The sequence below is a fragment of the Staurois parvus genome, unplaced genomic scaffold (genome assembly GCF_062004578.1).
Source record: "Staurois parvus isolate SC_StPar_1 unplaced genomic scaffold, SC_StPar_1.0 ptg000234l, whole genome shotgun sequence".
NCBI classification, from domain to species: domain Eukaryota; kingdom Metazoa; phylum Chordata; class Amphibia; order Anura; family Ranidae; genus Staurois; species Staurois parvus.
In genome coordinates this window covers 137,399-160,854 of record NW_028318030.1, presented here as the reverse complement: position 1 = coordinate 160,854, position 23,456 = coordinate 137,399, and the positions used below count along the sequence as shown (strand labels likewise).

General features: G+C 46.5%; 1 protein-coding gene across 4 annotated transcripts in view; it reads left to right on the top strand.

Annotated features, from left to right (window-relative positions):
- The window catches only part of VSTM4 (V-set and transmembrane domain containing 4), a 678,267-nt gene that overhangs the window by 605,650 nt on the left and 49,161 nt on the right, over window positions 1-23,456 (top strand). For all 4 annotated transcript variants that reach the window (XM_089680004.1, XM_089680005.1, XM_089680003.1 and 1 more), the window contains one exon: window positions 10,301-10,413. In XM_089680004.1, coding sequence (XP_089536130.1) covers window positions 10,301-10,413 — 113 coding nt within the window. The remainder of the gene's footprint in view (window positions 1-10,300; window positions 10,414-23,456) is intronic.

Below are 23,456 nucleotides of genomic sequence, written 5' to 3'. Positions count from 1 at the left end.
TGCTGTCTCCATCGCCACACTCTGCCATGTGCCACTTTCAGGTCTCCTCACACTGCTGGTGTGTTCCATTTTTTGTCATAGGGTGCTGGCAGATTACGGGCCTCCCATAGCTGCTGCTAGGCCCCTAATCTGCCATAGGCCCCTGTACCGCCTCCTCATGCTGCTGCCAGGTCCACAGTGTCTCATGCCATGTGCCACTTTCAGGTCTCCTCACACTGCTGGTGTTTTCCATTTTTTGTCATAGGGTGCTGGCAGATTACGGGCCTCCCATAGCTGCTGCCAGGCCCCTAATCTTCCATGGGCCCCTGTACCGCCTCCTCATGCTGCTGCCAGGTCCACAGTGTCTCATGCCATATGCCACTTTCAGGTCTCCTCACACTGCTGGTGTGTTCCATTTTTTGTCATAGGGTGCTGGCAGATTACGGGCCTCCCATAGCTGCTGCCAGGCCCCTAATCTGCCATGGGCCCCTGTACCGCCTCCTCATGCTGCTGTGAGGTCCACAGTGTCTCATGCCATGTGCCACTTTCAGGTCTCCTCACACTGCTGGTGTGTTCCATTTTTTGTCATAGGGTGCTGGCAGATTACGGGCCTCCCATAGCTGCTGCCAGGCCCCTAATCTGCCATGGGCCCCTATTCCGCCTCCTCATGCTGCTGCCAGGTCCAGAGTCTCTCATGGGTCCCTGTACGGCCTCCCATTGCTGCTGTCTCCATCGCCACACTCTGCCATGTGCCACTTTCAGGTCTCCTCACACTGCTGGTGTGTTCCATTTTTTGTCATAGGGTGCTGGCAGATTACGGGCCTCCCATAGCTGCTGCCAGGCCCCTAATCTGCCATGGGCCCCTATACCGCCTCCTCATGCTGCTGCCAGGTCCACAGTGTCTCATGCCATGTGCCACTTTCAGGTCTCCTCACACTGCTGGTGTGTTCCATTTTTTGTCATAGGGTGCTGGGAGATTACGGGCCTCCCATAGCTGCTGCCAGGCCCCTAATCTGCCATGGGCCCCTGTACCGCCTCCTCATGCTGCTGCCAGGTCCAGAGTCTCTCATGGGTCCCTGTACGGCCTCCCATTGCTGCTGTCTCCATCGCCACACTCTGCCATGTGCCACTTTCAGGTCTCCTCACACTGCTGGTGTGTTCCATTTTTTGTCATAGGGTGCTGGCAGATTACGGGCCTCCCATAGCTGCTGCCAGGCCCCTAATCTGCCATGGGCCCCTGTACCGCCTCCTCATGCTGCTGCCAGGTACACAGTGTCTCATGCCATGTGCCACTTTCAGGTCTCCTCACACTGCTGGTGTGTTCCATTTTTTGTCATAGGGTGCTGGCAGATTACGGGCCTCCCATAGCTGCTGCCAGGCCCCTAATCTGCCATGGGCTCCTATACCGCCTCCTCATGCTGCTGCCAGGTCCAGAGTCTCTCATGGGTCCCTGTACGGCCTCCCCTTGCTGCTGTCTCCATCGCCACACTCTGCCATGTGCCACTTTCAGGTCTCCTCACACTGCTGGTGTGTTCCATTTTTTGTCATAGGGTGCTGGCAGATTACGGGCCTCCCATAGCTGCTGCCAGGCCCCTAATCTGCCATGGGCCCCTATACCGCCTCCTCATGCTGCTGCCAGGTCCAGAGTCTCTCATGGGTCCCTGTACGGCCTCCCATTGCTGCTGTCTCCATCGCCACACTCTGCCATGTGCCACTTTCAGGTCTCCTCACACTGCTGGTGTGTTCCATTTTTTGTTATAGGGTGCTGGCAGATTACGGGCCTCCCATTGCTGCTGCCAGGTCCCTAATCTGCCATGGGCCCCAGTACCGCCTCCTCATGCTGCTGCCAGGTCCACAGTCTCTCATGGGTCTCTGTACGGCCTCCCATTGCTGCTGTCTCCTTCGCCACACTCTGCCATGTGCCACTTTCAGATCTCCTCACACTGCTGGTGTGTTCCATTTTTTGTCATAGGGTGCTGGCAGATTACGGGCCTCCCATAGCTGCTGCCAGGCCCCTAATCTGCCATGGGCCCCTATACAGCCTCCTCATGCTGCTGCCAGGTCCAAAGCCTCTCATGGGTCCCTGTACGGCCTCCCATTGCTGCTGTCTCCATCGCCACACTCTGCCATGTGCCACTTTCAGATCTCCTCACACTGCTGGTGTGTTCCATTTTTTGTCATAGGGTGCTGGCAGATTACGGGCCTCCCATTGCTGCTGCCAGGCCCGTAATCTGCCATGGGCCCCCGTACCGACTCCTCATGCTGTGACGTTGCAACAAGGTGGAATTCAACCCTACATATGTTAGACCGCCTTTACGAACAGCGAAAGGCCATCACAGATTTCCTGATGTTACAAGCGGATAAAGGTACTCCCTGTGTAACTTAGATGTCAGCCATTGGCAGCTCATGCGTGACACCTGCGCTTGCTCAGGCCCTTTGAGGAGGCCACGCTATTCGTCAGTCGGCAGGACTATGGGATGAACGACGTCATTCCTCTGTTGCACGTCCTGGAACAAATGCTGTTAACAATGGCTGGTCAGGGTGCAGTAGACGTGGCGCACAGATCTCAACGCCACATGACCCCTGTGGGGGCAGGACAGGAAGAAGAGGAGGAGGTAGAGGAGGACATTGGTGCTCAGGAATTATTGAGTGAAATGGGTGGTTTTTCCACTCAGCGGACAGGAGTGGAGGAGCAGGAGCATCTGGTAGAGGAGGAGGAGGAGACAGAGGACCCAGACGCACCGTGGCAGTATGCTGTGGAGATGGAGGCAGGGAGTCCCTCGCATTCCTTGGCACAAATGGCCCATAGCATGCTCGGTTGCTTGCGTAGCGACAGCCGAATAATAACCATCAGACAGAGGGATGACTTTTGGCTGTCCACCTTGTTGGACCCTCGCTACCGTTCAAAAATGGTGGCCTTTTTCACACCTGCTGAGAGGAGGCCAAAATAACGTACTATAAAAACCACCTATGTAGTCAGCTGGTCTCTGCCTTTCTGCGCCAACGTCCATCCTCAGACACTGTGGGCCCTGTGCGCTCGCGTTCCGCTGCCATGGCAGCAGGGGAGGGGTGGGGTGGTAGGAGCAGTGGCAGCTCCACCAGCAGCGGCTGCCTCAGTCTGCAGTCGATGATGAGTAGCTTTCTTCACCAGCGCAGTGAGGAAACTACTAACCAGCCGCAGCAGCAGCAGCATCAGGTGGACCTGGAGCAGGACCTCCAACAACAGGCTTAGGCCTACTTGGACAGCACCCTGCCAACCGAGGTAGACAATCCCCTTGACTACTGGGCAACGAAACTTGACCTTTGGCCCCAACTAGCTGAATTTGCCCTTGAAAGGCTGTCATGCCCGGCCAGTAGCGTGGCATCGGAGCGCGTGTTTAGTGCGGCAGGAGGTATTGTAACTCCGCGGAGGACACGACTGTCCACCCAAAGTGTGGAGAGACTCATGTTTGTGAAAATGAATCAGGCGTGGATTAGTCTGGATTTCAAACCACCAGTTCCTGACACAACTGACTAAATCCGCCATGAATCATGCCCCAAACATGTGCCACTTTCAGGTCTCCTCACACTGCTGGTGTGTCCATTTTTTGTCATAGGGTGCTGGCAGATTACGGGCCTCCCATTGCTGTTGCCAGGCCCGTAATCTGCCATGGGCCCCTGTACCGCCTCCTCATGCTGCTGCCAGGTCCAGAGTGTCTCATGGGTCCCTGTACGGCCTCCCATTGCTGCTGTCTCCATCGCCACACTCTGCCATGTGCCACTTTCAGGTCTCCTCACACACTGCTGGTGTGTTCCATTTTTTGTCATAGGGTGCTGGCAGATTACGGGCCTCCCATAGCTGCTGCCAGGCCCCTAATCTGCCATGGGCCCCTGTACCGCCTCCTCATGCTGCTGCCAGGTCCACAGTGTCTCATGCCATGTGCCACTTTCAGGTCTCCTCACACTGCTGTTGTGTTCCATTTTTTGTCATAGGGTGCTGGCAGATTATGGGCCTCCCATTGCTGCTGCCAGGCCCCTAATCTGCCATGGGCCCCTGTACCGCCTCCTCATGCTGCTGCCAGGTCCAGAGTCTCTCATGGGTCCCTGTACGGCCTCCCATTGCTGCTGTCTCCATCGCCACACTCTGCCATGTGCCACTTTCAGGTCTCCTCACACTGCTGGTGTGTTCCATTTTTTGTTATAGGGTGCTGGCAGATTACGGGCCTCCCATTGCTGCTGCCAGGCCCCTAATCTGCCATGGGCCCCAGTACCGCCTCCTCATGCTGCTGCCAGGTCCACAGTCTCTCATGGGTCTCTGTACGGCCTCCCATTGCTGCTGTCTCCTTCGCCACACTCTGCCATGTGCCACTTTCAGATCTCCTCACACTGCTGGTGTGTTCCATTTTTTGTCATAGGGTGCTGGCAGATTACGGGCCTCCCATAGCTGCTGCCAGGCCCCTAATCTGCCATGGGCCCCTATACAGCCTCCTCATGCTGCTGCCAGGTCCAAAGTCTCTCATGGGTCCCTGTACGGCCTCCCATTGCTGCTGTCTCCATCGCCACACTCTGCCATGTGCCACTTTCAGGTCTCCTCACACTGCTGGTGTGTTCCATTTTTTGTCATAGGGTGCTGGCAGATTACGGGCCTCCCATAGCTGCTGCCAGGCCCCTAATCTTCCATGGGCCCCTATACCGCCTCCTCATGCTGCTGCCAGGTCCAGAGTCTCTCATGGGTCCCTGTACGGCCTCCCATTGCTGCTGTCTCCATCGCCACACTCTGCCATGTGCCACTTTCAGATCTCCTCACACTGCTGGTGTGTTACATTTTTTGTCATAGGGTGCTGGCAGATTACAGGCCTCCCATTGCTGCTGCCAGGCCCGTAATCTGCCATGGGCCCCCGTACCGACTCCTCATGCTGTGATGTTGCAACAAGGTGGAATTCAACCCTACATATGTTAGACCGCCTTTACGAACAGCGAAAGGCCATCACAGATTTCCTGATGTTACAAGCGGATAAAGGTACTCCCTGTTTAACTTAGATGTCAGCCATTGGCAGCTCATGCGTGACACCTGCGCTTGCTCAGGCCCTTTGAGGAGGCCACGCTATTCGTGAGTCGGCAGGACTATGGGATGAACGACGTCATTCCTCTGTTGCACGTCCTGGAACAAATGCTGTTAACAATGGCTGGTCAGGGTGCAGTAGACGTGGCACACAGATCTCAACGCCACATGACCCCTGTGGGGGCAGGACAGGAAGAAGAGGAGGAGGTAGAGGAGGACATTGGTGCTCAGGAATTATTGAGTGAAATGGGTGGTTTTTCCACTCAGCGGACAGGAGTGGAGGAGCAGGAGCATCTGGTAGAGGAGGAGGAGGAGGAGACAGAGGACCCAGACGCACCGTGGCAGTATGCTGTGGAGATGGAGGCAGGGAGTCCCTCGCATTCCTTGGCACAAATGGCCCATAGCATGCTCGGTTGCTTGCGTAGCGACAGCCGAATAATAACCATCAGACAGAGGGATGACTTTTGGCTGTCCACCTTGTTGGACCCTCGCTACCGTTCAAAAATGGTGGCCTTTTTCACACCTGCTGAGAGGGAGGCCAAAATAACGTACTATAAAAACCACCTATGTAGTCAGCTGGTCTCTGCTTTTCTGCGCCAACGTCCATCCTCAGACACTGTGGGCCCTGTGCGCTCGCGTTCCGCTGCCATGGCAGCAGGGGAGGGGTGGGGTGGTAGGAGCAGTGGCAGCTCCACCAGAAGCGGCTGCCTCAGTCTGCAGTCGATGATGAGTAGCTTTCTTCACCAGCGCAGTGAGGAAACTACTAACCAGCCGCAGCAGCAGCAGCATCAGGTGGACCTGGAGCAGGACCTCAAACAACAGGCTTAGGCCTACTTGGACAGCACCCTGCCAACCGAGGTAGACAATCCCCTTGACTACTGGGCAACGAAACTTGACCTTTGGCCCCAACTAGCTGAATTTGCCCTTGAAAGGCTGTCATGCCCGGCCAGTAGCGTGGCATCGGAGCGCGTGTTTAGTGCGGCAGGAGGTATTGTAACTCCGCGGAGGACACGACTGTCCACCCAAAGTGTGGAGAGACTCATGTTTGTGAAAATGAATCAGGCGTGGATTAGTCTGGATTTCAAACCACCAGTTCCTGACACAACTGACTAAATCCGCCATGAATCATGCCCCAAACATGTGCCACTTTCAGGTCTCCTCACACTGCTGGTGTGTCCATTTTTTGTCATAGGGTGCTGGCAGATTACGGGCCTCCCATTGCTGTTGCCAGGCCCGTAATCTGCCATGGGCCCCTGTACCGCCTCCTCATGCTGCTGCCAGGTCCAGAGTGTCTCATGGGTCCCTGTACGGCCTCCCATTGCTGCTGTCTCCATCGCCACACTCTGCCATGTGCCACTTTCAGGTCTCCTCACACACTGCTGGTGTGTTCCATTTTTTGTCATAGGGTGCTGGCAGATTACGGGCCTCCCATAGCTGCTGCCAGGCCCCTAATCTGCCATGGGCCCCTGTACCGCCTCCTCATGCTGCTGCCAGGTCCACAGTGTCTCATGCCATGTGCCACTTTCAGGTCTCCTCACACTGCTGTTGTGTTCCATTTTTTGTCATAGGGTGCAGGCAGATTACGGGCCTCCCATTGCTGCTGCCAGGCCCGTAATCTGCCATGGGCCCCTGTACCGCCTCCTCATGCTGCTGCCAGGTCCAGAGTCTCTCATGGGTCCCTGTACGGCCTCCCATTGCTGCTGTCTCCATCGCCACACTCTGCCATGTGCCACTTTCAGGTCTCCTCACACACTGCTGGTGTGTTCCATTTTTTGTCATAGGGTGCTGGCAGATTACGGGCCTCCCATAGCTGCTGCCAGGCCCCTAATCTGCCATGGGCCCCTGTACCGCCTCTTCATGCTGCTGCCAGGTCCACAGTGTCTCATGCCATGTGCCACTTTCAGGTCTCCTCACACTGCTGTTGTGTTCCATTTTTTGTCATAGGGTGCAGGCAGATTACGGGCCTCCCATTGCTGCTGCCAGGCCCCTAATCTTCCATGGGTCCCTGTACCGCCTCTTCATGCTGCTGCCAGGTCCACAGTGTCTCATGGGTCCCTGTACGGCCTCCCATTGCTGCTGTCTCCATCGCCACACTCTGCCATGTGCCACTTTCAGGTCTCCTCACACTGCTGGTGTGTTCCATTTTTTGTCATAGGGTGCTGGCAGATTACGGGCCTTCCATAGCTGCTGCCAGGCCCCTAATCTGCCATGGGCCCCTATACCGCCTCCTCATGCTGCTGCCAGGTCCACAGTGTCTCATGCCATGTGCCACTTTCAGGTCTCCTCACACTGCTGATGTGTTCCATTTTTTGTCATAGGGTGCTGGCAGATTACGGGCCTCCCATTGCTGCTGCCAGGCCCCTAATCTGCCATGGGCCCCTGTACCGCCTCTTCATGCTGCTGCCAGGTCCAAAGTGTGTCATGGGTCCCTGTACGGCCTCCCATTGCTGCTGCCAGGAGGCAGCAGGGTCGCAGCAGTGTCAGTGGAGGCAAACGGCCACGGAGTAGAGCACCAGCTCCACTGCAGCCTACCACCACGGCCAGTAGTGGTGCCGGTGTGTACGGAGGAAGTAGCAGTCAGCCAGTGAGGAGTAGCGGGGGCAAAGTTTCCTACTCGGCGGTGTGGCAATTTTTCGTCAAGCCGCCCGAGGAAGTAAACTTAGCCGTATGTCGACTATGTGGCCAGAAAGTCAAGCGTGGCCAGGGGGCCCATGTTGGGACTACAGCGTTGCGTCAGAATATGCAGCGTCGCCATTTGGTGGCCTGGGAAAACCGTGATAAAGATACGGCGGTTCTGCCTGCCCCAGCCCAGGGTTCCATTTTGTCATAGGGTGCTGGCAGATTACGGGCCTCCCATTGCTGCTGCCAGGCCTTAATCTGCCATGGGCCCCTGTGCCGCCTCCTCATCCTGCTGCCAGGTCCACAGTGTCTCATGGGTCCCTGAACCGCCTCCCATTGCTGCTGTCTCCATCGCCACACTCTGCCATGTGCCACTTTCAGGTCTGCTCACACTGCTGGTGTGTTACATTTTTTGTCATAGGGTGCTGGCAGATTACGGGCCTCCCATAGCTGCTGCCAGGCCCCTAATCTGCCATGGGCCCCTATACCGCCTCCTCATGCTGCTGCCAGGTCCAGAGTGTGTCATGGGTCCCTGTACGGCCTCCCATTGCTGCTGCCAGGCCCGTAATCTGCCATGGGCCCCCGTACCAACTCCTCATGCTGCTGCCAGGCCCGTAATCTGTCATGGGCCCCTGTACCGCCTCCTCATGCTGCTGCCAGGTCCAGAGTCTCTCATGGGTCCCTGTACGGCCTCCCATTGCTGCTGTCTCCATCGCCACACTCTGCCATGTGCCACTTTCAGGTCTCCTCACACTGCTGGTGGTTTCCATTTTTGTCATAGGGTGCTGTATGGCCTCCCATTGCTGCTGCCTCCACCGCCACACTGTGGCTCCACACTCTGGTTTTGGCCCCGTGACTGCCCAAATGAGTGAAGTGTGCGGTGATTCTAAGATCGACGGCACTCATCTGCATGTCATACTGACTGTTTGTATTATTTCTCTTCCCCAGCAGACTCCAAGGGCATTTAAATTAAAGGTACAGTGTTCTGCACTAATATGAAGGCTCTCTGAAGCCTAGAAACACCCTTTTATAAGTTAAATTCGCAGCGAATATATTCGACTCGAATCGAAATTTTTTCACGAATTCGCCGAATCAGTCGAATCGAATTTTTGAATAATTCGCTCATCTCTACTGCTAGCATCTCACTTGTATGTAAGATTGCAAAATCTGTGCCTTGCGGGCACCAAAATATTCCTGGTTTTTATGCTTTAAAAAAAGCATAAAAACCAGGAATATTTTGGTGCCCGCAAGGCACAGATTTTGCAATCTTACATACAAGTGAGAAGCTAGCAGCTAGTAGAAATCAATGGCAAGCTGAGATACACCACAGCTGTATGTATATTAATGCACATCTAGTACTAGTGTATAGGGATGAATGTGTACAGGGACATATTCCCATTAATGCATACTGTGTTCAGGGCATACATCCCTGTACTCATGCATTACTGAAAGCAAGTACGTCTTGGGATATGTTTCAGTATATGCAAATGGATGCTGTGTATTTTAGCTTGTGATTGGGATTGTTTCGAACTCTTAAATTCCAAACAAAATTAGTTTTATATCCTGAACAAATAATATTTGCTTCCATGTTCTCTAAAAGGGGGTGTTGGTAGGGGTGGAGGTAATGGGTGGTGCTAGGAGATGGGTAGTAGTGGATAGTAGAATGACCTGAAGGTGGGGGATAAGTTCTTGTACTTATTCTATGAGGTAAAAAACCCTGGTATTATGTATTATTTACGGTATATACAGTTATGTTTAGGTATTAGCATTTTTCCTTTGAGATATTAGAATTTACTGTGCACACCAAGATTATTCTTAGTGTTTGTCCTATGTATATTTACACACTATGTCTAGCAAAACTGCTGATTGCTCTGCAAATTTAATTATAATTTTCCCCTAAAATGTAATACCTTGGAATACTTGACAAAGAGGGAGCCACCCCCCAAAATATGTTGTCCAGATTATTGCTACTCCCAACAAGTGTGTGGATCTGCACTAGTCCCAAATACAGGCTGGTTGCTACAGAAGAGCTTGGGCATATTCCATAATTCCTCAGACTCATTATGAGAGGTCACATTGCACTGGTCTGCTGGAGACAATTGTAGGGAACCGTATTCTATCAAAGCAGTGTTGCATGCCCTAGTACCATCCATCCAACACTAAAGCAAGGCCATGTATACTACCTGTCTAAAGCTTCTCTATGTGAGTGAGTTGTATGCACCCAGTAGGGAAAGGGAGTCCTAAATGTCACACATCACAGCAAAACCCTGTGAGGAAGTGTGTGACAGCCTCAGCCCAGGCTCCAACCTTCATATACTTCCTCACAGGGTTTTGCTGTGATGTTCGACTTTTAGGACTCCCTTTTCCTACTGGATGGTTAGAGCTAGGTCAAGCTGTGTCTTTGTCAACACTCCTAGCAGTTTGTCATGTAAGAGGACCTTACGGGACCTTGATCAACACCTGTCATTTTTGTTGTGGGTCACAGTGAGGTTTATACATCTTTTATTGATGTGCAACATAAGTACAGCCTGTCTGCTATATGTTTCTGGTAGCAATTTTCCCCCCACTAAAGTTCCATTTTATTATGGCATTTGCTTTTTCTATTATAAAGAATCTTCTGCTTGTTTTTATCTGTAACTTACTTCTTGTATTCTTTTTCAGACAGTGTAATAAGTCTATTAGTACGAAAGACATGATGTCACCTTTGCCTCAAAAAAAAGAGAAAAAGAAAAAAAAAGATGAAGAGGATGTTCCTCCAATTATTCCCATTAAAGGTAATTGTAAACTCTTACAATTTCACTGCATATAGTTTAAAGCAATTGTAAAGGTAATTTTTTCTAATAATAAACAAGGTGTACTTACCTGCTCTGTGCAATAGTTTTACACAGAGCAGCCCCAATTCTCCTCCCTCCTGCTGCTGGGTGTCTCCATAGCAAGCCATTTGCTATGGGGGCACTTGTGTGTGCTCGCTTCTTAGCCAGCTCTGTGTGTCCATAAGACCTACAGATTGTGGCTCAGCCCTGCCACCCATTCCCTCCTTATTGACTGTGATTGACAGCCATTGGCTCCTGCTGTTGTGCCTGAGCCAATGATGAGAGAGAGAACAGGGAGAACTGCTGCTCTCATGAACAGCACTGGATTGAGATTTGGCTCAGGTAAGTATTGGAGGAGCTGAGGGAGAGGGAGCTGCACACTGAAAGTTTTTTACCTTCATGCATAGGATGCATGAATGTAAAATACCTTCAGCCTTTAGATCCACTATAAAAGGTGGTGTTTAGTCTGTGTGATAGGGTTTAGAGCATACTCTGGTATAATAAACATACATTTACTAATAGTCACACATATAACTGATTTTAGGCAAATATTTTATAAAGCCAGACTTCAGTTATTTTTTATTTTTTTTGTATAATCTGTCTTTACGGATTTTCATAACAAAAGATAAAGCAGTTACAAAAGAAAAAAACATAGGAACACAGAGAAGAGATAGCAGCTTTAAGCAAGTCGGGCCCACAACAGGCCCTGCATACAGTGATATAATACAAATATAAATCAAGCATATGGTACAATACAAATGTCATTCCATGCTCCCCGCGCCCACTGTCAGGGCAGTGAGAACCAGCACAAGGCTCATCACCAAGGAGCCACACAGGAACTATGTCTCTGCATGAGGCCAGCCAGTCTCAGGGTGATAGATCAAACGTGCCCCCCATATCATTCCACATTTCAAACTTAAGGCAATAGAAGTGACAATAAATAACACGTAGGACACTTGCGTAAAAACTCAGCACTCATATGCGAGATGACAAAAGCAAAGAAATACAAGGCAAGGAGGGAAAAGAAGGAAAATAGAGTAACAGAGGCCTTGCAGGGCCAGTTGAAGAAAGAATAGAATCACAGGGTTGAGGGCTCAATGCTCGGGGCAAAACAGGAGAGGGAAAATCAGAGGACAGAGCTCAGAAGAAACCCACCACACGGTATTCCAATGGCAGAATCACCAGGCCCAGACCTACAAAGCAATCCCAGCTGGGGGGACGACCTAGGGGCCAAAGCGAGAGGGGGGATCAAAAATCATAGGGAACCTGTATCTGAAGGAGGGTCATAGAGTAGTATAACTACCCGGACCAAATGTCATGAAATTTCTCAAGCTCATTTTTAACAGTATAAATCCAACATTTGGCTTCATAGATCCTATCAACTTCTCGCTTCCACTCCGCAACAGTAGGGCACCGACTCTGCTTCCAGAGGCGTGGTATTAAACTCTTAGCGACATTCAAAAGGTGTGGAGTAACACTGCGTTTGTAAATTTAATAGAGGAAGGGGTGCCATGAAATAAGTAGTGCAGAGGGGTGAAATCAATAGGTTGAAGGGTCGTACTCTGAATCCAGGGGGATATAGCCCTCCAAAACCTTTGAAACCACCAAAGATGCAAGAAAGTGCCCTCCTGAGGGCACCCCCGCCAGCATCTGTTATCAGCCCCAGGGAAAATCTTAGCTAGCCGGGAAGGTGTCCTGTACCACCTGGACAGAAACCTATAGCACGACTCATGTGTTTTGGAACTGATGGATGAGACATGGGTCACCTGAGTAATTTTCCGCAATTGCAGGGGTTCTAGTTCGAACCCCAATTCAGCCTCCCATTCTCTTATATAATAGGGTGTCGTCTGAGAAAAAGTGGACAGTAAACCACGTTACATCTGAGATAGCAAGTGTCCAGGATCCCTCAGTTCCATACACAGAGCTTCAAAGGAAGTCAACGTATCATGGGTTCACACTCTAGGAAGCAACCTCTGAAAGAAATCATGTATTGTATCTGACGATAATGCCAAAAATCCATAGGAAAATGACCCAAATGACCTGCGCAGGCCATCCAGGGGCAGCAGACACCCAGACGGGGCCAAGGTCTGACATCTAACAATCCACTCCAAAATTCGAGAGGGAGCCATACCTGTGAAACTCTGACAGCAGCACCGACAGAGTTGTGAGTGGATGGGTGATGTAAAACAAAATATAAATCGGCATAGGCCAAGAGTTTATGAACCCCTGTACCAATAGACACCGCTTTAATATCATAATTGCCCTGAATTTTCCTCAGGAGTGGTTCTAACACCAAAGCAAACAGGAGAGGGTACAGAGGGCAACCCTGTCTGGTACCATTATGAACATGCAGTGGTTCAGAGAATGTCCCATTGACCTTAACTCAAGCTGCAGGGTCAGCATACAGGGCCATAATCCAACCCATCATATCCCCCAGCCCCAGTAAAGTCTCCTCCATGAAGGGCCAATCCACCCTATCAAACGCCTTCTCAGCGTCAGTCGATAAGGCAAAGAAGGGGGAACAATTCGGACTGAAGTGAGTCCAGTGAAGGACATTCAGGGCTCAGATCATATTATCTCAGCCTCACGGCCTAGGATAAACCCAGTTTGATCAGGGTGGATGACCCCCGGAAGAAGTTCCTGTAACCTAGTTACAATAAGTTTAGAAAAAATCTTACGTCAGAGTTCAGCAACAAAATGGGATGGAAATTTTGACAGAGTAAGGGGTCTGTTCTGTCTCTCCAATCTAAGCATTGAAAGTGTGATCTCTGTAACTTATAGTTGTGATGAGAGAGTGATAACCCCAATCTTAGTTGGATACCACAGTCAGTGACTCAATCGAGATGATATCTTGTAGATTTTAGAGAATCTTACAACAATGAACATCTGATAGGTCAAAAGATCATAATGTGTCCTGCTTCATGACATGAGGCTAGAGCTGCAATGCATTTCTGGGAAAAAGGGTGGGCTATCCATACAGCATTAACTAAACCAAAGGAAAAGGAGGAGCAGAGACAAAATATAGAAAACACTTAAAAGGCATATGACAGTCATGTGAAACATGACACTCCTCGTCGAAATCTTTGATTTCTATTATAACAAACTTTAGTTAAAGTTCAAAATAAGTAATGAAGATTTGTTCCGGGAAGATCTGCAAAACAAGAGGGAAGGGAAGAACAAAGGAAAACAATGCAAACATTTAGCATAATACTTGCAGATGTTGGTCTCAAAAGTCCAGGATGAAACATGGAAATCCATATTCAGAAGGGAAGGCAGCAACATGAACATTCTTTCTTACCTCCCTTTAATTCAGGTTGTACTAGTTCCTTTATAGGCCTGAAGCAAAGGAGTGCAGAACCTTCTTTCATGGTGGATATAGCCAAGATGTGTCCCGAAATGCAGTAGTAGTTAATGCACGACTTCCGCGGTCAGCTGGGTTGAGGCTAGTGGGAATACAGTGCCATTGTTCAGGCATAGAGAACTTCCTTATACGTTTCTCCCTGTTGCCAACATACACATAGAACTGTCTTGTGTGATTGTGGTAAATATCCTAGCACTATTTTGCTGACTGTATAAAAGTCAAAAGGAGTCTATTTCAACATACAGTCAGGTCCATAAATATTGGGACATGGACACAATTCTAACATTTTTGGCTCTATACACCACCACAATGGATTTGAAATGAAATGAACAAGATGTGCTTTAACTGCAGACTGTCAGCTTTAATTTGAGGGTATTTACATCCAAATCAGGTGAACGGTGTAGGAACTACAACAGTTTGCATATGTGCCTCACACTTGGTAAGGGACCAAAAGTAATGGAACAGAATAATAATCATACATCAAACTTTCACTTTTTAATACTTGGTTGCAAATCCTTTGCAGTTAATTACAGCCTGAAGTCTGGAATGCATAGACATCACCAGACGCTGGGTTTCATCTCTGGTGATGCTCTGCCAGGCCTCTACTGCAACTGTCTTCAGTTCCTGCTTGTTCTTGGGGCATTTTCCCTTCAGTTTTGTCTTCAGCAAGTGAAATCCATGCTCAATCGGATTCAGGTCAGGTGATTGACTTGGCCATTGCATAACATTCCACTTCTTTCCCTTAAAAAAACTCTTTGGTTGCTTTTGCAGTATGCTTTGGGTCATTGTCCATCTGCACTGTGAAGCGGCATCCAATGAGTTGTGAAGCATTTGGCTGAATATGAGCAGTTAATATTGCCCGAAACACTTCAGAATTCATCCTGCTGCTTTTGTCAGCAGTCACATCATCAATAAATACAAGAGAAGCAGTTCCATTGGCAGCCATACATGCCCATGCCATGACACTACCACCACCATGCTTCACTGATGAGGTGGTATGCTTAGGATCATGAGCAGTTCCTTTCCTTCTCCATACTCTTCTCTTCCCATCACTCTGGTACAAGTTGATCTTGGTCTCATCTGTCCATAGGATGTTGTTCCAGAACTGTGAAGGCTTTTTTAGATGTCGTTTGGCAAACTCTAATCTGGCCTTCCTTTTTTTGAGGCTCACCAATGGTTTCCATCTTGTGGTGAACCCTCTGTATTCACTCTGGTGAAGTCTTCTCTTGATTGTTGACTTTGACACACATACACCTACCTCCTGGAGAGTGTTCTTGATCTGGCCAACTGTTGTGAAGGGTGTTTTCTTCACCAGGGAAAGAATTCTTCGGTCATCCACCACAGTTGTTTTCCTTGGTCTTCCGGGTCTTTTGGTGTTGCTGAGCTCACCGGTGTGTTCCTTCTTTTTAAGAATGTTCCAAACAGTTGTTTTGGCCACGCCTAATGTTTTTGCTATCTCTCTGATGGGTTTGTTTTGTTTTTTCAGCCTAATGATGGCTTGCTTCACGGATAGTGACAGCTCTTTGGATCTCATCTTGAGAGTTGACAGCAACAGATTCCAAATGCAAATAGCACACTTGAAATGAACTCTGGACCTTTTATCTGCTCATTGTAATTGGGATAATGAGGGAATAACACACACCTGGCCATGGAACAACTGAGAAGCCAATTGTCCCATTACATTTGGTCCCAATATTTATGGACCTGACTGTATGTCTCAAGTTCTATAAGCTCAGCAATTTCCACAGCTAACACAGCAGCACAAAGTTCAAGCCTTGGAATAGTATGTGCAGGTTTGGGTGTGAGCTTGGTCTTGCCCATGATAAATCCTACACCCACTTCACCGCTGGGATCCATAGCTCGAAGACAAGCCACCGCAGCAATGGCTTCATTGGAAGCATCGGAGAAGATATGAATCTCTCTTCTGGTGGCATTCTTTAAGGATGCTTGGGTGTAAGGAGCGTGGTATCTGGGTTGTTCTAATGCTTTTAGAGACTGTTTCCAGGATTCCCACCTTTGTTGTTTCTCCTTGGGTAAGGGGGTATCCCAGTCTGAGCTTTCAGAAGTAAGTTGTCACAGCAGTATCTTACCCTGAATGGTGGGAGGTGTAATGAAATCTAAGGGATCATAAATGCTGTTCACTGTAGACAATACTCCTCACTTTATGAAGGGGTTTGTCACAGGATAATGCTTGAAATGTGAATGTGTCTTGTTTAACATTCCAAAGCAATCTAAGACTGCGTTGTGTAACAGAAAGGTCAGATCCTAGTTGGAATTTCTTCACACTGACAGCATAGTCATCAGTAGTACTTCACCATTTTTTGTTATAATCAGAAGGAAAGGCTATCATGGCGTTGTCGCTGTTAGATGATTTTGTGAAGTCTGCGGTTTGCAGTGGCAAGCATGTTCTGGGTTCTAGTAAGAAGGTCAATAGCTTCTTCTTCATGTGGCAGAGATTGGAGTTCGCCGTCTACATAGAAATTCCTTTTGACGAACTGTCTTGCATCAGATCCAAATTCTCTCTCACCCTCTTGAGCCGTTTTCCTCAGTCCATAAATTGTTATTGCAGGAGAAGGACTGTTAACGAAAACGTACTTTCATTCGGTAGTCTATGACTTCATCATTGTGGTACCATCAGAACCTGAGTAAGTTTCTGTAGTCTTCATGGACGATAAAACAGTGAAACATCTGCTGAATGTCAGCCATAAAAGCAATTGGCTCTTGTCTGAAGCAAAGTAAAACTCCTATGAGATTGTTGTTCAGATTAGGCCCAGTGAGAAGATTATCATTGAGGGAGACACCGTCATGACGAGCACTTGAGTCAAAGACCACCCTAATCTGATCAGGCTTGTGAGGATGGTAGACACCAAAGCATGGTAGATACCAACATTCTTCTCCTTCCATAAGAGGAGGTGCAGGCTCGGCATGATCTCTCTCAAACACCTTCTGCATAAAGTCCACAAAGTGCCTTTTCATCTCAGGCTTTTAGTTCAAACTGCGATTTAAAGAAAAAATGTGATTCTGCGTGTACCCTATTGTTTTGTAGTCTCTTTCTTGATTACAAAATGGTGGAGGTGCTACCGAACTGTTGGAATCATCTTGGTGGAACTCTTTACTCATGGTTTTCAAGAACTCTTTGTCTTCTATGGTGGCTGCCAACTCATTGTCTTTAGTGGTCACCTCAAACACTGTGTTGCCGATGTTGTCATCCCAGAAATTAAGAGCTTTCTTATTGTCTTGTATAGTGTGCCCTTGTGCACCTTTTTCAAACAGTCTCTTTCACAATGTATTTTTGTGGTCGTTGTGCAGAACAAGTTGTTCGCCCATTTGACAGGACATGTTTTAAAGGAAGAGACTGAGTAGGACCTCCTGTCCTTGTCTAGGCAGACATTGCCTATGATGACCCATCCTAGGTCCAGACGCTGAGCATGTGGTGCATTGTGTGGACCGTTGATTTGATGACAAACTTTGTGCACCCTTAGAATGTCTCGACTGAGTAACAGCAGGATATCGGCACTTTCATCGAGGGCTGGTATTCAGTTGGCTATGTGCTTTAAATGAGAATCATGAAAAGCAGCTTCGGGAGTAGGGATCTCCTCTTTGGCGTTTGGAATCTGGTTGGACTCAGTGATAGTGAGCAAAGATATTTCCACATTGTCATGCAGAGGAGTAACTACAAGACCACTGGCTACAAGACTTCTGTAGTGTCGGAACAAGTGCTTAGGGTATAAGGTAGAGCATCTCCAGTTATGTTCAACAGTTCAATAAACTGTGTTCTTGCAAGAGATCTGTTACTCTGATCATCCAGAATAGTATACAGTCTTCTGGCCTTTTCAGGTTGACCTATGGGGTATACACGTATCAAGCATATCTTTGCACAGGATTTGTCGCAGAATCCTTCTCCGCAGACCTCTGTACATGTAGAGAACACTGGGGTGGTAGGTGCTGCTTGATCTGGGCGTTCCCTGCCTTGCTTTGCCTCAGGAAGATTGTTTTGGAGTTTAGTTGTGCGAATATTGATGAAGAGCTCTCTATACATTTGATGATTGCTTCACAGTCCTTTGCAAAGGTGTTCTGTGGAGGCACAGCATTTTTAGCAAACCCTGAATTTCCCTCAAAAGTTCCTTACGTTCTTGGAGGGTTTTCTTTCTGAATCCGATACATTTCTTAAGTGGATGTGGTTAGTTATGTATTGGACATTGCCGATTTGGGTCCTTAATTTTCTTGTTTTCATCAGTCTTTTCAAGAACTGTAGCAGGTGCAGGTAGATCATTAGTCCTTTTCACTAACGCTGGACCTCTACGGTCTCTGTGCGACATACATGTGTTCATAGGTCTCTGAGAGAGTGTACTGAGAGAGTTACAGTCCCCATATGAGAAACTTGGGCCATTCTTAGTGTCTGCTATTCTTTTGATGAACTTGCAGAAGTAGGAAAAAGGAGGAAAGGCAACTCTATGTTCTTCTTTATACTTTGATCCAAGCGCTGCCCATCTTTCTTGAATTCCATATGGTAGCTTGAGAACAATATATTTGATGCCATGAGAGGTGTCAAGGTAACTGAGACCAGGTAAGTTGATGTCAGGCTTAGCAAGTTGAACCTCTAATAGAACATCACTGAGTTCTTGAAACTTTAGATTGTCGTTAGCAGAAATCCGTGGGAAGCTTTGCAACCTTTTGAATAAAGCATCTTCAATGGCCTCTGGGCTGCCAAAGGTATGTTCTAGTCTGCCCCAGGCAGCATTAAGGCCTGCAGCAGGGTTGTCAATATGAACTGCTTTGAGCCTCTTGATGCGTTCAGTGGACTGGGGACCTAGACATCTGATAAGTAGATCTAATTCCTCTGTGGCATTGATGTCTAGGTCACTCATTGTGACCTTAAAAGTGGATTTCCAGCCTCTAATTTTCAGGCTTGTGATCAAACTTGGTGAGGCCTGTCTTAACAAGCTCTCTGCAAAGCATGTATTTATCAAACTGACATGTCCATGTTTTCTGATTGCATTCTGGTTGCATTACTGCAGGTGGAATAGAGTTGGTTGTGACGGTTGGTGGACTTACATGGAGTGACTTGGGAACATATGTTGCTGCTAAAGCATGCAATGCCAGAGCTGTTAAGTCCATAGGCATGCTAGTTTGTATAGTAGTGCATTTGCTAGGAGGTACTCTGTTGGTGCCACAGTATGATGGACAGTCTATTAAATACACCAGTGTCTGCGGCTAGCTGAGATGCTGCAGTCTGATGTTTTGGAGGATATAAGGGCAAATCGTCTTGAGGTACTGTAGGTGCAGAGAAGAGACTTTGAGTACTTTGGCTGCTGTGACAGGGAGTTGACATTCTGGAGAGGTGTGTGAAGAATCTGAGACATAAGATATAACTGAGTGTCTGGAACTGTTGTCTCTTTCGTTTTCACTAGCGGCTTTTTCTAAGACCCGTAACCTTGCCATGGCTGTGGCATGCTCACATTGTTTTTCCAAAACTTCAATTTCTGCCTTTTGGCGTGTGGCTTCAGCTTTTTTCTCTGCTTTCTGATCTGCGGCCTGAGCCTCCATTTCTGCACTCTTATATGCGGCCTGATCCTCCATTTCTGCTTTCTTTTGGGCGAAAGCTGCCTGAATTTTAGAAGCTTTAGCATCAGCACAGGCTTTTATTAGTTGTTGACTGAGTGTAGAAGACCTTGATTGTATGGATTTGGAAGATCTTGAGGAGCTTCTAGTAGGCGCAGAGCGATAAGATCTGGACTCATGGAGCTGTGTTATTCTCACTTCTGCCTTTGTCTTTGTTCGCACCACTAAATTGTCTTTCAAGACTGAGCTCCTCAAAACTCATTAATTCTTCCAATGACCTTTGAGTGTTGTACCGCTTTAAGAGAGCAATATATTTAACACACAGTCTTTGATCATTCTCATAAGCAACATTCATTTGCTGGATATCACCCTCTAGTTGTGTTGGCTCATGAGATTGTTGGGAGAGAGCAGACATGCATTTAACAGTATTGGACCACAAGTCATTAATATTAGACAGCAATTCCAACTTGTCAGCATTAAGATTCTCTTGTACTTTCCAGCTTAGTTTTGTTAAGCTTTTTTCTCTTTTGTATAATTCAGGGTTTAAGTCCTGCTCTGGATGAAGCTCTGATTGTGGTTGTGTATTAGTTTCCCCAGACTGTATATTACTTTCCTGAAACATCATGTTAGCAAGGAGAAGGGTTGATAGAAAGTTTACAGAGAAATGCATCAATTATTCTGCGGGTGAGCAAAGGTTTCCTAGGCAATGGTTGCAGAAAAGTTTTTTCACTTTCTTATAGTTTCACAGACAAACCATGTGCTAATGCATACAGATGCAGTGTATAAACTTGCAGTTGTAAGACATTCACATCAATAATTTGTCCTGACACTGATGAGTGTTATGCTGAGATATACTTGCAGACATGTACAGGCTTGTGTAGAGATGGTTTCACTCTGTATTAGTTGTCCATATAACATCTCACTGTGTATTCAAAGCCATCAAGGATCATATGAAGACATTCACTGATCATTTGACTGATCTTTTAGCTGATCTTATGAAGACATTTTGCTGATCTTTTGACTAGCAAGGATCTTATGAAGCATTTCACTGATCTTTTGGCTAGCAATGATCTCTCCATCTCTCCAATCTAAGCATTGAAAGTGTGATCTATGTGACTTACAGTTGTGATGAGATAGCGATAACACCAATCTCAGTTGGATACCACAGTCAGTGACTCAATCGAGATTAGATCTTGTAGATCGTGTGAAGTTTATTCCATAAACTGAGAGAATCTTACAACAATGAACATCTGATAGGTCAAAAGATCATAATGTGTCCTGATTCATGACATGAGGCTAGAGCTGCAATGCATTTCTGGGGAAAAGGGTGGGGCTATCTATACAGCATTAACTATACCAAAGGAAAAGGAGGAGCAGAAACAAAATATAGAAAAACACTTAAAGCATATGACAGACAATATGACAGTCATGTGAAACATGACAGGGTCTTTCCCCGGTTTTGCAACAACAATATGGGCCAACAGGGCCTCTCGAGATATAAGGGTGGAGGTCATGAGGGCATTCAAATATTCACTCATTGGACTGGCTAGAAGGTGATCCATGCATTTATAATAAGCGTTAGAAAAGCCATCGGGTCCCAGACTCTTACCATTAGGAGGTTCCAAGATAACCGAGGCTACTTCAAGAGGGGTAAATGGGCGTTCCAAATCAGCAATCACCTCCGTCGCAAGGAGAGGGAACTGCACCTCACCAAGATACTGGTAAATGAAAGTCTTATGAGAGGCAGTTTGGGACTAGTGGGAAGTCCATTTAATGTCGCATAAAGAGCTATAGTATATTAATACAATAAATAATTTTGCGCTAGTATATATGAATATATAAAAGTTCAAATCATAAGTCCAGAATAAAAATACCAATACCACAAAAAAAATACCAATACCACAAAAAAATATGCAAAAAACTTTTGTGCAAAAAAAGTGTCTAAATATAAAAAAACACCACCAAAAAACCTTGATAATATGATGGCAGGTCATCCATAGATATATTTTCAGAAACTAAATTCTGCAGCCCACCGATCCTCATAGAGCAAATAGCAAAATAAAAGAAGCTTTTCAAATTATCGGAAATCCACTTCTCCAAAAGACAGAAACCACCTTCAATTGTATCCAAGGAGGAAGATGCCAGGCACTCGAGAAAAACAGAGAGACTTCATGGAGCAATATTATAAAAGCCAATTCCTTTATTAGGTACTCATTGCACTTACTCAAGAGGTGTCCCAGCCGACACCAGCATCAACAGCATAGCAGCAATCACATAAAAACGAGCCTAGCTACTCAGCACATGCGCAGTAGCTGGCAGCCAGACGTAATGACGTCACATCAATCAAGCTCCGCCCTACGCATTTCGTCATCGACGTCCTCACGGAGCGGATAGATGTGAGACATCGCAACTTCATTAAATATTCACTTCACACGAAACAAACAGCTGACATCAATGGGGAATCACGCAGGCAAGCCGCCCCATGGATGACAGGAGTTCACAGAGGGTATACGATGCATATAATATATTTGCCATCACGAGCAAAAACATTAAAAAATAAAAAAGAAAGCAAATGAAAAGGAAATTAAGAAAAATCAATAATAATAATAAATAAAATAAATAAAACAAATAAATACATTAGCGGACCAATACCTTCTAAGGCTGTATCTCAGAAAAGGATCTTAAAGGGCCAGTACCACATTAAACACAAATAAAGGGGAACTCTAATAATAATACAAAAATAATACAAAAATTATACAAAAAACATACAATCTACCATATATCGTTATATAGCAAACAACTACGTAAAAGTTTTATTTAAAATAATTAAAAATTTGTGAGAAAACAATTTAAATCTATATCAACATTTAACCCAAATGGTTGCAAAGAATTTAATTCATAAATCCAAAACGTCTCTTTTTTGGATATCTCATTAACCAAATCCGAGCCCCTCCAATGGGGTTTCACCATCTCAATCCCATAAAAAGTGAGTAAGCTCGGATCACAATTATGTACCAATTTGATATGTTTAGATACGCTATGTTTATCAAATCCTTTTATTATGTTTCTTATATGTTCGCCTATTCTTGTTTTTAAACATCTCCCAGTTCTACCAATATATCTCAAATGACACGGGCATTCTAGAGCGTAAATCACATGTGTTGAATTACATGTAATTAAGGATTTAATACCATATTGTTTTTTAGAAAATGAGGAACAAAATGATTTCCTTTTTTTATTATTAACAACCTTTACAGTCTTACAAACTTTACACTTCCTACAGGGAAAAAAAACATTTAAGTTTGGAAACAGATCGAACTTTTTTGGGGGTTCGATGACATTTTGGGCCAATCTCATCCTTAAAGACTTATTCTTTCTATAAATGAATTTCGGGGTTTTAGGTAAAAATTTATTTAATATATCATCTTTTAACAAAATTTAAGATAAAATCTTAAAAGAGAAGCAAATTAAAATATGGTGGGATGTGAATACTTTAGAACTGTATCTAAAAGAGAAAATTACTCCCAGGAGGTTGAGATGGGATATACCTGCCAATGATGGTATGGATGATAGAGAATTAGTAGATGAGTGGTTTCAGTTTTTCAACCATTGTGAGAGCAATCTATTGGAATTAATTATAAAAAGGCGACAGGTTAAATTGAGGAAAGTAGATTTTAAAATTAAGGAGTTAAAGGATGTGATGTTGCCTTTTGCAGACACCAATGATTACAAAGAGAGATCAAAAAATTTGCAGGATCATATTGTTAAAGTTGATAAGGATACTAAAAACAAAAAGGTTAAGAAATATAAAAGAGACACTGAAGATTATAGGAACAATAGAGTGTATAAATGGCAAGATAAGATCACCACAGATGGGTGTGATTCCCAACTTTCTACACCTGAAAAAATCACTATACCAAATTCAAAATCCCCAACGGTTATTCAAACCGCTATATCTTCTTCTAAACAAAAAGTGACATTTCAGAATTCTAGTAATAGAACACCTGAAAATGTTCATGTAAAATCACCTTATCAATATGAATATAGTGGAAGACCTATGAGAGGTTTTTCTAATTATAGA